The sequence below is a fragment of the Notolepis coatsorum genome, assembly GCF_963971535.1.
Source record: "Notolepis coatsorum genome assembly, chromosome: 5".
NCBI classification, from domain to species: domain Eukaryota; kingdom Metazoa; phylum Chordata; class Actinopteri; order Aulopiformes; family Paralepididae; genus Notolepis; species Notolepis coatsorum.
Window position 1 is genome coordinate 163,348,682 of NC_140169.1, and position 15,485 is coordinate 163,364,166.

A 15,485-nucleotide genomic window follows, 5' to 3' on the forward strand; every position below is an offset into this window, starting at 1 on the left:
AGCCAAGTCTAGCAGCGTAGCTGCATTCAATTAATTTCCATGTAGAGGTGGCTCTACTAGACTGAGCTCTATTAGACTGAGCTCTATTAGACAGATCTTGTTTTGTTGAAAAACAGGAAATAGTTTAATAAAAAGGTTATCAACACAGGAGAAGCGTTTAATTGATCATGCAAACTAAGTAGCAAAAGAGGAATCGGCACAACCGGACAGAAATACAACATGGGTGAAAAAGGAGAAGTAATCAAAGCTCCAGGCGTCGCTTTGCAAAAATAGTATTTTCCTGTTTTTTCCATTGTTTCTAAAGAATGAGGGGTTGTCTCAACACTGAAAACATGTGTGCATTGTGCCTTTTCTGCAGTTCAGCTGCAACTAGGGATGTCCGATATTATCGGCCAATATTGGCATTCATATCGGAAATGATCGGTATCGTTTTTTTTTCTTTTTACATTTATTTAACCTTTATTTACCCAGGTAAGCAAGTAAGAACAAATTCTTATTTTATTTATTGTCAAAAGTATGCATAATGTTGTGTTAATTCCACGACATTCCAAGAGATATGTAATGTTAATTACCTAAAATTATTCCGTTTTTTGGGGGGGAAACCCTGCATATATCGGTATCGGTTGATATCGGTATCGGAAATTAAGAGTTGGACAATATCGGTATATCGGATATCGGTAAAAAAGCCAACATTGAACATCCCTAACAAGAACCCTTCCTCTTGAAACGAGCTGTTCAGAATTACAGACACAAGCGCCATAGTTACTAACATGAGCGTTAAGGTCGCTAAAGTCGCTAAAGCTTGAGATTCTCCCCTCGTGTTATAAAACCTTGATCTCCAACCTTTGTCAATCCAGTTGTACATGTTTTACTTTGATTGTTATATTCCTTACTTGTCTTATTGTTATGATTTTATATGCTGTGTGATTTGATAAGCATTTCTACTGAACGCACAGAGAGGCAACTGGCAGTGGCGGACTGGCCATCGGGACGTTCGGGACGAATCCCGATGGGCCGGAACCAAAGTGGGCTGGTCCAAAAAAAAAAAAAAAAAAAAAAAAAAAAATTTTACTTTTTTTTTTACTTTTTTTTTTTTTTTACTTTTTTTTTGTGCCAGTGTGTGGGCCAGTGTGTGGGCCACTAATGTGGGCCGGTGTGTGGGCCAGTGTGTGGGCCAGTGTGTGGGCCAGTGTGTGAGTCGGTGTGTGGGCCACTAATGTGGGCCAGTGTGTGAGTCGGTGTGTGGGCCGGTGTGTGGGCCAGTATGTGGGCCAGTGTGTGTGCCGGTGTGTGGGCCAGTGTGTGAGTCGGTGTGTGGGCCGGTGTGTGGGCCAGTATGTGGGCCAGTCTGTGGGCCGGTGTGTGGGCCACTAATGTGGGCCAGTGTGTGTGCCGGTGTGTGGGCCAGTGTGTGGGCCAGTATGTGGGCCGGTGTGTGGGCCAGTATGTGGGCCGGTGTGTGGGCCAGTATGTGGGCCAGTCTGTGGGCCGGTGTGTGGGCCAGTATGTGGGCCGGTGTGTGGGCCAGTATGTGGGCCAGTCTGTGGGCCAGTGTGTGGGCCGGTGTGTGAGTCGGTGTGTGGGCCACTAATGTGGGCCAGTGTGTGTGCCGGTGTGTGGGCCAGTGTGTGGGCCAGTATGTGGGCCGGTGTGTGAGCCGGTGTGTGGGCCAGTGTGTGGGCCGGTGTGTGGGCCAGTGTGTGGGCCGGTGTGTGGGCCAGTGTGTGGGCCAGTGTGTGGGCCGGTGTAGTGTGTGGGCCGGTGTAGTGTGTGGGCCAGTGTGTGGGCCGTATGTGGGCCGGTGTGTGGGCCATTATGTGGGCCGGTGTGTGGGCCAGTGTGTGGGCCGGCAATAAAACAATAAACAAGTTGCATAAACTAAATCAGATTAAAAATGATCACAGTTCTGGTTTGCCTTAAGATGCAGTTTAAGATGGGTCTTGAACATGGGAGTATGTAGGGCACTCTCTAATCACAACTGGTAGGCTATTCCAGTAGTTACCACTTTTAACAGAGAACACAGTTTTTGCAATGGTAGTATACCGAAAAGGCACCTTACAGTCCCCTCTACTGATGGCCCTGGTGGTAATAACCCTAACCCTTTCTATTGGATGAACTCATTCAATGGGGGAGGGGCAAGTCCATGCAGAACCTTGTACATGAAGCAAGTATATTTGAAAACTTGGAAATTCTCGAAACTTAGCATGTTATGTTTTTCTAAAACATTACAGTGATGAAATGAAATTGGTTTCCTATCAAATACTTTTATGGCTTTTTTGTAGAGTAATTCTATTGGTGTAAGAGTAGTGACATATGAAAGAGACCAGTTGATAAAACAGTACTCGATGTGTGATAAAATCATTGAATGCAGAAACATCCTTGCAGCATTAACTGGCAGGCAGGGCCTGATCTGCCTGAAGTTTTCGATGTTAAACTTGACTGTGTTTGTCACTTTCTTCACATTACTTTTTGAAGGTCAATGTAGAGTCCAATGTGACCCCAAGATACTTGAATTAATGTACAATGTCCAGCTCCGCCTCTCCCAGAAACACATTAGAGTGAGTGACCTCTACTGGTGACTTTGTGAACATCATACACACTGTTTTATTGGTGTTAAGTGAAAGACATGCTTTTGTTAGCCAGTCTTGAATGAGACATGAGACATCAGTGAATGAGATTCATGTTTCCTCCCAACCGCGAGTAGGCCTAGAAGCGCAGAAATGGAGAATGCAAAAAAAGAAAGGGTGGAGCTGAAAAAGCTAGAATTGCTAGTAAAAGACGCAGAACAATGTTCTAAAATTACAGACATGTTTAGTAGAGGAAGGGCTGGCGTTAGAGTAGCTGCTGCTGCTAATGATGATGAAGTTCAAGTGGAAGGAACCAACAGTAACATGACAGGTGCGTGCAGTAGCCTAGTGCATATTCTACTGTTGGTGTGTGCCGGTTCATGAGGGCTAGCTAGCCTATACTAGTTCTTGCAGTGATTTCAGTCATTCTATTACAAGACAATGTGCTTTCCGTATTCCTGATTCCTTACAGCACGTGGACGTAAATAGTCGTGACTCGTGAAGTTTTTTCTCTGACTAAAAGTTTAGTTAGCAATGTTAGGACTAGTGCCCACCACAGCATCAGAAGCTAAAGTGCGAACCTAGAGAGCCAATCAGAACCTAGGACGGGCTGCAAATTAATTGGCTACTAATATTATAATAGTAAATACTCAAATAAAATACTATTATGTTCCCTTTCAAATTTTCATGTTGATATAATATTGGTAATCTAATTGATTGAATTGATTAGTTGCCATTTTACATGCTTAAATAAGATGTACCTTAGAATTCCCAACAGTTAGCCATGTTCTCGATTAGTCTCATCTACATGTTTGTAGATAACCACAGCTAACTAGCTTAAGCTAACAACTAGGTCAACTACTACCCCGTAGTTAAACAAATGTGATTGCATATAACAGCTAACTGCTACAGCTAAGTTGGTAGTTAGCCTATTCCATTAATGTTGAATGTATTTATGAAGGTTGTTGATGGTGGTTGGCGCTGAATAGCAGACATGATTCCGTCAGTCTGCCACAGGTGTTTGCTGATGCTGCTCACGACCACCAGTAGCGTATGACTGTGTGAGTGTGAATGCTTGATGGTTTCTGTGAAGCGCTTTGTGGAACAATGCTGATATACAGTTAAGAATGAGTAATTCGCTTTTGGTTTTTAAGAAAATGGGTTGTAAAGCTATTTTTGAAAACTACAAGGGTGAATAATACTGTTTTTTTTTGCTATTTTCTTTTATAATACTGTTTTGGAGTCTTAATTTTTTTTTAATTTTTGTTAAGAATATAGGACAGGCATAGGCTATATAAGCATTGCTTCAGTCTGTACCTTCTCAGTCACTGTAAAATCAAATATTGTTAAATGATGGTGTATATTGTATTGTGTGAGATGATGACTGAATAAACTACTACTACTACTACTACTACTACTACTACTACTACTACTACTACTACTACTACTACTACTACTACTTTGGGTGTTTTCAAAAGGCTGAAAAACGCTGTATGAATTCAAGCCATTATTATTGATTGCTGATGTTCTTCTTATGCAGTTGACTCTGAGGAAAGAGAGAGCACCCAGTCCAGCACAGCTGACCCTGAGGGGAGAGAGAGCGCCCAGTCCAGCACAGCTGACCCTGAGGGGAGAGAGAGAGCCCAGTCCAGCACAGCTGACCCTGAGGGGAGAGAGAGAGCCCAGTCCAGCACAGCTGACCCTGAGGGGAGAGAGAGAGCCCAGTCCAGCACAGCTGACCCTGAGGGGAGAGAGAGCGCCCAGTCCAGCACAGCTGACCCTGAGGGGAGAGAGAGAGCCCAGTCCAGCACAGCTGACCCTGAGGGAAGAGAGAGAGCCCAGTCCAGCACAGCTGACCCTGAGGGGAGAGAGAGTGCCCAGTCCAGCACAGCTGACCCTGAGGGGAGAGAGAGAGCCCAGTCCAGACAGACAGACAGACACACAGAGAGAGAAAGAGAGAGAGAGAGACACAGAGAGAGAGAGACACAGAGAGAGACACACAGAGAGAGGGAGAGACACAGAGAGAGACAGACACACACACACACACAGAGAGACACATACACAGAGAGAGAGAGAGAGAGAGAGAGAGAGAGAGAGAGAGAGAGAGAGAGAGAGAGAGAGAGAGAGAGAGAGAGAGAGAGAGAGAGAGAGAGAGAAACAAGCTCTTGGAATGGGTGTCTGGGAGGAAGTGGGGGGTCTTTCGATGTTGATTAAACGGCAAGCAACTAATGTCATGAGTGCCAAATTAAAGGACAATAAATCCAATCTAACTGAAATTGTGTAGCACAGACCTTTTCTATGGATCAAAACCTCAATATTATTATGGTGTAGTTAATACTTCATGTATCCTTAATCCCTAGGCTAATGAGGCACTAAGATGTTAGTAAAAAAAAAAACATATGCCAATGACAGGAAGTAACGGTATATGTATGTGTGTGTCTCTGTGTGTGTGTGTGTGTGTGCACTGTGCATGAGTGCACATCTAGGGGCGGTGTGTAGATTTGGTCTCCCTGATGTTGACTCCTTAGCCACAGCCTTGGGTTGTTTAATACTGGACAAGTGTTTCATAACGGCCGTTGTGTGGGCCGGTTTCGGGGCCGGTGCGTGGGCCGGTGCATGGGCCGGTGTGTGGGCTGGTGCGTCTGAATGTCCCGGGCTGAATTTGTGTCCCAGTCCGCCACTGGCAACTGGTATCTATCTTCTTGTCTCTCTCTGGAGAAGACGATAAGCTAATTTCCCAAAATGTTCCTTTAACTCTGTATGCGCACTCGACGTGACTGTAAATGAGGGAAACCTCAGTTGCCTTTCGAGTTTAAAAAAGATAAGATAAAATATTCCTTTATTGATCCCCTTGGGGAAATTCAGGCATCATAGCAGCATGGGGGGAGGGGGGAGGGGAGGTACAGGTAGTAGAAGACATGGTACAGATCACAGAATTATAGTACATTATTACATGGCGTTTTCACATTCGCCGAAATGCTTGCTTGTGATTGGTCAATAGCGCGTGTCAGAGGTCAGTTATCAGACAATAATGACCGCTGTGGGACAATAATGACCGCTGTGCGCAGCTGTTCGCAATCAAGCCCACAATAATGACCGCTGTGTGCAGCTGTTCGCAATCAAGCCCACTGACATCAGTGCAAACTGCCGGCTGCCGGGGAAGCTGCTGGGGGGCGGAGCGACGAGCACTCAGCGGAGCCAGAAGTTGAACCAGTGTTACTGTTGCGAGTCGATGTAAAATGAATTAGGTATATTGTTAGTAAATTAGCCATGTAATAAGCGGGATAATGTATAGCTATACTCGATCATTGTCGCAAAATAATTGACCTTCACTGACGTTTAAAACACCTCGCCGAGGCGGCTCGGTATTTTAAACTCTGTGTCGGTCAATTATTTTGCGACAATGACCTCGTAGCTATACATTATCCCTTACGTGGAGAAGTAAACATTTAAATAGAATAAAAAGGCAGTTTAAACAATATACAATATAGTTAACTCTGGACATGCGCATATGGGCAACAAGGTGCGAGATGAGGGTATGTATGCCCTCTCAGTTATATTGCCCTACAATAAATATGGTTACAATATATAATCTAATAATCGAAATCTAATCTAATATATAATCTAAAGAAACTAAATGCTAAAATGCCAAATATATGTATAATCTGATAATCCAATAGTCTAAATCCAATCTAATATATAATCTAAAAATGCTAAAATGCTAAATGCTAAATATATGCAATATATAATCTGATAATCCAATAGTCTAAATCTAATTTAATATATAATCTAAGAATGTTAGAGGCTTAAATGCTAAATACATGCTCTGATTAAGCATTACATCACGCGCAGGAGTGCGTTATGAGAATTAGAGCATGCCTAGGGGTGGTCGTGTGGAAGCAGCTCGGAGGTGCGCTGTTTCAAGGCAAGAATGAAGTGAGCGTGTGTTATTGGTTTGATTGATTGATTGAAAATTGTATTACAGATAGACAGATTTTTTTTAACTTTCTATAGAAGCATCTAAGAATGAAGTGAGTGTGTGTTATTGGAATGATTGATTGATTGAAAATTGTATTAATGTCCGCCTTGTTTCGAACTGGTTATGCTTTGGCCCTCTTTCGAAGTCGGTTATGCTTAGAGTTTGGAATCAGGGCTGGTGGTCTATCACCCTGCTCTAAAGATAAACTCTAAGCATAACCGACTTCGAAAGAGGGCCAAAGCATAACCAGTTCGAAACAAGGCGGACATTAATAACATGTTCAATCAATCAATCAATCATTCCAATAACACACGCTCACTTCATTCTTAGATGGCATGCACCTCCGAGTTGCTTCACAGCATGCCCTCTAACAGTGAAGTGAGCGTGTGGTATTGGATTGATTGATTGATAGCTTGAAATTTTATTAACAGTGAAATGAGTGTCCTTTTGACGAATGGCATCTAACAACAGACTTCCCGCGATTTATATTTTGTTCCACAATGAGTCATGACCAACCAATTACATAATCCAACATTGTGTAAGCAACTAACACATTCCACGTGACAGAATCGTTTTTTTGAATGAGTCGTTATGACGCTATCAACACATCCATTCGTAAAGATTATTGTCCGCGATCTTGGTTTCATTTCTAAAAACTCGAACCGGCAGAGTGATTGTAATTCGGTTGTGGGCGGGTTCTGGGATCACGAGCGTGTGTTACTTATGACAAATAACCATGTCTAACTTGACTGTTTCAGCCAATCAGAATCAAGACATTTGCATGCCATTGTATAATGTAGTATACAGTATTCACATAAGGTGCGGTATATGCATAAGGTAAGGCAATAAAGGTTTGAAATTAAATGAAAACGCGGTGGTGCGTTAACGCTCCCTCTCTCCCTCCGCCCGCCCGCCCGCCCGCCCGCCCGCCCGCCCGCCCGCCCGCCCGCCCGCGTCTCAACAGCCACCAGGCCACCGGGCATGTGCCACCACCAGATGGAGTTCCAGTGCCAGTCGGACGGCAGCTGCGTGCCCGCGGCCTGGGAGTGTGACGGACACCCGGACTGCGAGGACGGCTCGGACGAGCACCACGCCTGCCCCCCGCGCACCTGCCCCCCCTCCTTCCTGCGCTGCGACAACGGGAACTGCATCTACCGCGGCTGGGTCTGCGACGGGGACAACGACTGCAGGTATCAGGTGTCATTTATTATTGTTCTTTTTTATTTTAAACATTTCTGTAACACAACATTGAGGTGATACAGTAATGGTTAAAGAAATGTGGGAGTAAACAGTAAACTTTTATAAAAAATTATAAAAGTCTAAAATTAAATAAATACAAAACGTGTTTTTTCACAACCCTCCCCCCAAACTGAAATAATAACTGTAAAAACAGTTTTGCATGACTATATAATCACACATTTTTTTTTTTTACAAATAATACAAATACATAAACAGAACCCTCCCAACACCCACCCCCCACTCCCCAGGAACACCCCCTCCCCACCCCACCTCCCCACCCCCTCCCCACCTCCCCCGAACACAGCCTCCCCACCCCCCAGGAACACCCCCTCTTCAGTGTCCTGCAGAAAAGGTGGGAAATGTGATAAAATAGATGATGAAAACACAAACGTGTTCCTCCCCTCTGTCTCTCAGGGACATGAGTGACGAGCGGGACTGTCCCACGCCTCCGTTCCGCTGCCCCAGCCTGCAGTGGCAGTGTCCGGGCCACAGCGTGTGCATCGACCTCGCCAGGGTCTGCGACAATACCCCTGACTGTCCCAACGAGGCCGACGAGTCCCCGCTCTGCAGTAAGTGTCTCGCGTCTGTCCCCGTCTAGTGTCTGTCCCCGTCTAGTGTCTGTCTTTCCCCGTCTAGTGTCTGTCTGTCCCCGTCTAGTGTCTGTCTGTCCCTGTCTAGTGTCTGTCTGTCCCCGTCTAGTGTCTGTCTGTCTCCGGCTAGTGTCTGTCTGTCCCCGTCTAGTGTCTGTCTTTCCCCGTCTAGTGTCTGTCTGTCCCCGTCTAGTGTCTGTCTGTCCCTGTCTAGTGTCTGTCTGTCCCCGTCTAGTGTCTGTCTGTCTCCGGCTAGTGTCTGTCCCCGTCTAGTGTCTGTCTGTCTCCGGCTAGTGTCTGTCTGTCCCCGTCTAGTGTCTGTCTGTCTCCGTCTAGTGTCTGTCTGTCCCCGTCTAGTGTCTGTCTGTCCCCGTCTAGTGTCTGTCTCCGTCTAGTGTCTGTCCCCGTCTAGTGTCTGTCTGTCTCCGTCTAGTGTCTGTCTGTCTCCGTCTAGTGTCTGTCTGTCCCCGTCTAGTGTCTGTCTGTCCCCGTCTAGTGTCTGTCTGTCTCCGTCTAGTGTCTGTCTGTCCCCGTCTAGTGTCTGTCTCCGTCTAGTGTCTGTCTGTCCCCGTCTAGTGTCTGTCCCCGTCTAGTGTCTGTCCTCGTCTAGTGTCTGTCTGTCCCCGTCTAGTGTCTGTCTGTCCCCGTCTAGTGTCTGTCTGTCCCCGTCTAGTGTCTGTCTGTCCCCGTCTAGTGTCTGTCTGTCTCCATCTAGTGTCTGTCTGTCTCCGTCTAGTGTCTGTCTGTCCCCGTCTAGTGTCTGTCCCCGTCTAGTGTCTGTCTGTCCCCATCTAGTGGCTGTCCTCGTCTAGTGTCTGTCTGTCCCCGTCTAGTGTCTGTCTGTCCCCGTCTAGTGTCTGTATGTCCCCGTCTAGTGTCTGTCCCTGTCTAGTGTCTGTCTGTCCCCGTCTAGTGTCTGTCTGTCCCCGTCTAGTGTCTGTCTGTCCCCGTCTAGTGTCTGTCTGTCCCCGTCTAGTGTCTGTCCCCGTCTAGTGTCTGTCTGTCCCCGTCTAGTGTCTGTCTGTCCCCGTCTAGTGTCTGTCCCCGTCTAGTGTCTGTCCTCGTCTAGTGTCTGTCTGTCCCCGTCTAGTGTCTGTCTGTCCCCGTCTAGTGTCTGTCTGTCCCCGTCTAGTGTCTGTCTGTCTCCGTCTAGTGTCTGTCTGTCCCCGTCTAGTGTCTGTCTGTCCCCGTCTAGTGTCTGTCTGTCCCCGTCTAGTGGTCCCCGTCTAGTGTCTGTCTGTCTCCGTCTAGTGTCTGTCCTCGTCTAGTGTCTGTCTGTCCCCGTCTAGTGTCTGTGTGTCCTCGTCTAGTGTCTGTCTGTCCCCGTCTAGTGTCTGTGTGTCCTCGTCTAGGGTCTGTCTGTCCCCGTCTAGTGTCTGTCCCCGTCTAGTGTCTGTCTGTCCCCATCTAGTGGCTGTCCTCGTCTAGTGTCTGTCTGTCCCCGTCTAGTGTCTGTCTGTCCCTGTCTAGTGTCTGTCTGTCTCCGTCTAGTGTCTGTCTGTCCCCGTCTAGTGTCTGTCTGTCCCTGTCTAGTGTCTGTCTGTCCCCGTCTAGTGTCTGTCTGTCCCCGTCTAGTGTCTGTCTGTCCCCGTCTAGTGTCTGTCTGTCCCTGTCTAGTGTCTGTCTGTCCCCGTCTAGTGTCTGTCCCCGTCTAGTGTCTGTCTGTCCCTGTCTAGTGTCTGTCTGTCCCCGTCTAGTGTCTGTCTGTCCCCGTCTAGTGTCTGTCTGTCCCTGTCTAGTGTCTGTCTGTCCCCGTCTAGTGTCTGTCTGTCCCTGTCTAGTGTCTGTCCCCGTCTGGTGTCTGTCTGTCCCCGTCTAGTGTCTGTCCTCGTCTAGTGTCTGTCTGTCCCCATCTAGTGTCTGTCCTCGTCTAGTGTCTGTCCCCGGCTAGTGTCTGTTTGTCCCCGTCTAGTGTCTGTCCCCGTCTAGTGTCTGTCTGTCCCCGTCTAGTGTCTGTCTGTCCCCGTCTAGTGTCTGTCCTCGTCTAGTGTCTGTTCCCATCTAGTGTCTGTCTGTCCCCGTCTAGTGTCTGTCCCCGTCTAGTGTCTGTCCCCATCTAGTGTCTGTCCCCCCGTCTAGTGTCTCTCTGTAGTAAGTGTCTCGTGTCTGTAGTAAGTGTCTCGTGTCTGTCCCCGTCTCGTGTCTCACCGCCTCTCTGATAAAAAATTACCAAAATCACTTCATGTTCATCGTTTAACTCTGTAAGTGGTGTTTCTTCATTAGAACAAGTGTTAAGTAGCTCCACATTCTGACAGCGATCACTGATATATAGTGTCTGGTCAGTGGTCAGTAACATGGGTCTCCCAGTCCCTCCTGCTCTGCAGTAAACAGCCATCACTGATATAGAGTGTCTGGTCAGTAACATGGGTCTCCCAGTCCCTCCTGTCTGTCCCCAGACCAGACACTCTATATCAGTGATGGCTGTTTACTGCAGAGTGGAGGGACTGGGAGACCCATGTTACTGACCAGACACTCTATATCAGTGATGGCTGTTTACTGCAGAGCAGGAGGGACTGAGAGACCCATGTTACTGACCAGACACTCTATATCAGTGATGGCTGTTTACTGCAGAGCAGGAGGGACTGAGAGACCCATGTTACTGTCCAGACACTCTATATCAGTGATGACTGTTTACTGCAGAGTGGAGGGACTGGGAGACCCATGTTACTGACCAGACACTCTATATCAGTGATGGCTGTTTACTGCAGAGTAGGAGGGACTGAGAGACCCATGTTACTGTCCATACACTCTATATCAGTGATGGCTGTTTACTGCAGAGCAAAGGGACTGGGAGACCCATGTTACCGACCAGACACTCTATATCAGTGATGGCTGTCGGAATTGTAGAGCTATTATTTTAACGTAAAAGAAAACCCCACTTCCAGGACCTTTAAGGTTTAGCTTTATGAACAGCGGTGGTCCAACATGTTTGCTGTATGTCCTTGTGTTCTCCTGTTCAAATCATGCATGTGTGTGATTTGATTTGTATTAACTCAAGAAATTGCTCTGTGATTTTCCTCCCTCGCCCTCCTCACTGCTTTCAGACGAGCCGCTGCCAGGTAGGAATGAACCCGCGTAGAACGGCCGCATGTAGTCCTGATTAACCCCAACTACAACTCCCAGCATCCCCCACTAACCGTTTCCTCATATGCATACGCTGATTTCAAAATACAATGAAAAAAGAAAAGTGATTCTCGTTTTGTAGAGTTAGCGTAAAAAAAAACCCCGCCAATGTCAACGAAATTAGACTACTGACCTGTCTCAAGCCCCGCCCTCTTCTTCTCCATCCTCCCGTTGCGACTGTCGCTCCGCCCCCCTGTGACAGCGGTTGTGATTGGAGGATGGAGAAAAGATGGGGGGCGGGGCTCGAGACGGGTCAATCCGCACGGAGTAGCGCTGGCTCGAAGTAGAAACACCGTGGGTACCTGCCGAGGTAGCGGACGCTTTGGTGATCATTGGATGATCATCGTTAGCATTATCGATTGATTACGTAACTAGACGGATTCCTTGTTTCTACCCATGCATGTGTTTCATCTTTAGTTTATATGCATGCCCATCTGACACCCAGGGTTTGCACAAGGTCCTTGAAGTGCTTAAAGTGCTTGATTTTCGAAGAATAAAAGTCAAGGCCTGGAATTCCTTGAAAACAGCGCATTTTTTAACAGGTGCTTAAAAGGCCCTTGAAATTCTAATCAACCATTCGCATTGAACGTTTTGTTGATCCATGATAAAATCTTTCTGAATCAAGAATTTTATTTAATTTTATTTAAAGTGTAACTAATTGTCGGAAATTGGCTTTAAGCCATAAATATTTTCTATAAAAACAGCATTTAAAAGTTAATTGTATCCTTTTAAATGCCCTTTTAAAATGATAAATAGTGCTTGGAAAAGTACTTGAAAGTCATTGAATTTCATTTAGCAATGTCTGTGGGAACCCTGGCCTGGACACCTGTCAACACCCCGAAAAACCCATCGTCAGTATCCTTTCTATTTTCTAATCCACGAATAACACTTGTCCACCTCCCAGATCAGGAGAGCTGCTCGGACAACAACGCGGGCTGCACCCACGGGTGCCTCCAGGGTCCGTTCGGGGCCCAGTGCACCTGCCCCCTGGGCTACCAGCTGACCAACGACTCCAAGACCTGCGAGGACGTGGACGAGTGTCTGCCCCTGGGGCTCTGCAGCCAGCACTGCTTCAACGAGAGGGGCTCCTTCCGCTGCCACTGTGACGACGGCTACACGCTGGAGGCCGACCAGCGCACCTGCAAGGCCTCAGGTGAGGAGGGGTCTATTACCTGCTGGTCTCAGGTGAGGAGGGAGGGGTTTATTACCTGCAGTTCTCAGGTGAGGAGGGGTTTATTACCTGCTGGTCTCAGGTGAGGAGGAGGGGCTTATTACCTGTCTCAGGTGAGGAGGGGTTTATTACCTGCTGGGTCTCAGGTGAGGAGGGGTTTATTACCTGCTGGTCTCAGGTGAGGAGGGGTTTATTACCTGCTGGTCTCAGGTGAGGAGGGGTTTATTACCTGCTGGTCTCAGGTGAGGAGGGAGGGGTTTATTACCTGCTGGTCTCAGGTGAGGAGGGGTTTATTACCTGCTGGTCTCAGGTGAGGAGGGAGGGGTTTATTACCTGCAGGTCTCAGGTGAGGAGGGGTTTATTACCTGCTGGTCTCAGGTGAGGAGGGGGTTTATTACCTGCTGGTCTCAGGTGAGGAGGGGTTTATTACCTGTCTCAGGTGAGGAGGGGTTTATTACCTGCTGGTCTCAGGTGAGGAGGGGTTTATTACCTGCTCAGGTGAGGAGGGGTTTATTACCTGCTGGTCCTCAGGTGAGGAGGGGTTTATTACCTGCTGGTCTCAGGTGAGGAGGGGTTTATTACCTGCTGGTCTCAGGTGAGGAGGGGTTTATTACCTGCTGGTCCTCAGGCGAGGAGGGGTTTATTACCTGCTGGTCCTCAGGTGAGGAGGGGTTTATTACCTGCTGGTCTCAGGTGAGGAGGGGTTTATTACCTGCTGGTCCTCAGGCGAGGAGGGGTTTATTACCTGCTGGTCCTCAGGCGAGGAGGAGTTTATTACCTGCTGGTCTCAGGTGAGGAGGGAGGGGTTTATTACCTGCTGGTCTCAGGTGAGGAGGGGGTTTATTACCTGCAGGTCTCAGGTGAGGGAGGGGTTTATTACCTGCAGGTCTCAGGCGAGGAGGGGTTTATTACCTGCAGGTCTCAGGTGAGGAGGGGGTTTATTACCTGCTGGTCTCAGGCGAGAAGGAGTTTATTACCTGCAGGTCTCAGGTGAAGAGGGGTTTATTACCTGCTGGTCTCAGGTGAGGAGGGGTTTATTACCTGCAGGTCTCAGGTGAGGAGGGGTTTATTACCTGCTGGTCTCAGGTGAGGAGGAGGGGCTTATTACCTGTCTCAGGTGAGGAGGGGTTTATTACCTGCTGGGTCTCAGGTGAGGAGGGGTTTATTACCTGCTGGTCTCAGGTGAGGAGGGGTTTATTACCTGCTGGTCTCAGGTGAGGAGGGGTTTATTACCTGCTGGTCTCAGGTGAGGAGGGAGGGGTTTATTACCTGCAGGTCTCAGGTGAGGAGGGGTTTATTACCTGCTGGTCTCAGGTGAGGAGGAGGGGTTTATTACCTGTCTCAGGTGAGGAGGGGTTTATTACCTGCTGGGTCTCAGGTGAGGAGGGGTTTATTACCTGCTGGTCTCAGGTGAGGAGGGGGTTTATTACCTGCTGGTCTCAGGTGAGGAGGGGTTTATTACCTGTCTCAGGTGAGGAGGGGTTTATTACCTGCTGGTCTCAGGTGAGGAGGGGTTTATTACCTGCTCAGGTGAGGAGGGGTTTATTACCTGCTGGTCCTCAGGTGAGGAGGGGTTTATTACCTGCTGGTCTCAGGTGAGGAGGGGTTTATTACCTGCTGGTCTCAGGTGAGGAGGGGTTTATTACCTGCTGGTCCTCAGGCGAGGAGGGGTTTATTACCTGCTGGTCCTCAGGTGAGGAGGGGTTTATTACCTGCTGGTCTCAGGTGAGGAGGGGTTTATTACCTGCTGGTCCTCAGGCGAGGAGGGGTTTATTACCTGCTGGTCCTCAGGCGAGGAGGAGTTTATTACCTGCTGGTCTCAGGTGAGGAGGGAGGGGTTTATTACCTGCTGGTCTCAGGTGAGGAGGGGGTTTATTACCTGCAGGTCTCAGGTGAGGGAGGGGTTTATTACCTGCAGGTCTCAGGCGAGGAGGGGTTTATTACCTGCAGGTCTCAGGTGAGGAGGGGGTTTATTACCTGCTGGTCTCAGGCGAGAAGGAGTTTATTACCTGCAGGTCTCAGGTGAAGAGGGGTTTATTACCTGCTGGTCTCAGGTGAGGAGGGGTTTATTACCTGCAGGTCTCAGGTGAAGAGGGGTTTATTACCTGCTGGTCTCAGGCGAGAAGGAGTTTATTACCTGCAGGTCTCAGGTGAAGAGGGGTTTATTACCTGCTGGGTCTCAGGTGAGGAGGGGTTTATTACCTGCTGGTCTCAGGTGAGGAGGGGTTTATTACCTGCTGGTCTCATGTGAGGAGGGGGTTTATTACCTGCTGGTCTCAGGTGAGGAGGGGGTTTATTACCTGCTGGTCTCAGGTGAGGAGGGGTTTATTACCTGTCTCAGGTGAGGAGGGGTTTATTACCTGCTGGTCTCAGGTGAGGAGGGGGTTTATTACCTGCTGGTCTCAGGTGAGGAGGGGTTTATTACCTGCTGGTCTCAGGTGAGGAGGGGTTTATTACCTGCTGGTCCTCAGGTGAGGAGGGAGGGGTTTATTACCTGCTGGTCTCAGGTGAGGAGGGGGTTTATTACCTGCAGGTCTCAGGTAAGGGAGGGGTTTATTACCTGCAGGTCTCAGGTGAGGAGGGGTTTATTACCTGCTCAGGTGAGGAGGGGTTTATTACCTGCTCAGGTGAGGAGGGGTTTATTACTTGCTGGTCTCAGGTGAGGAGGGGTTTATTACCTGTCTCAGGTGAGGAGGGGTTTATTACCTGCTGGTCTCAGGTGAGGAGGGAGGGGTTTATTACCTGCTCAGGTGAGGAGGGGTTTATTACCTGCAGGGTCTCAGGTGAGGAGGGGTTTATTACCTGCTGGTCTCAGG

At 48.1% G+C, this 15,485-nt stretch overlaps 1 protein-coding gene across 1 annotated transcript in view; it reads left to right on the forward strand.

Moving 5' to 3' along the window:
- Window positions 1-15,485, forward strand: part of lrp2a (low density lipoprotein receptor-related protein 2a) — a gene marked incomplete at its 5' end in the record, with an annotated part of 335,411 nt that overhangs the window by 115,016 nt on the left and 204,910 nt on the right. The window contains 4 exon segments of the mRNA XM_084314359.1: window positions 7,511-7,736; window positions 8,200-8,354; window positions 11,420-11,434; window positions 12,403-12,651. Of these exon segments, the coding sequence (XP_084170485.1) occupies window positions 7,511-7,736; window positions 8,200-8,354; window positions 11,420-11,434; window positions 12,403-12,651 (645 nt within the window).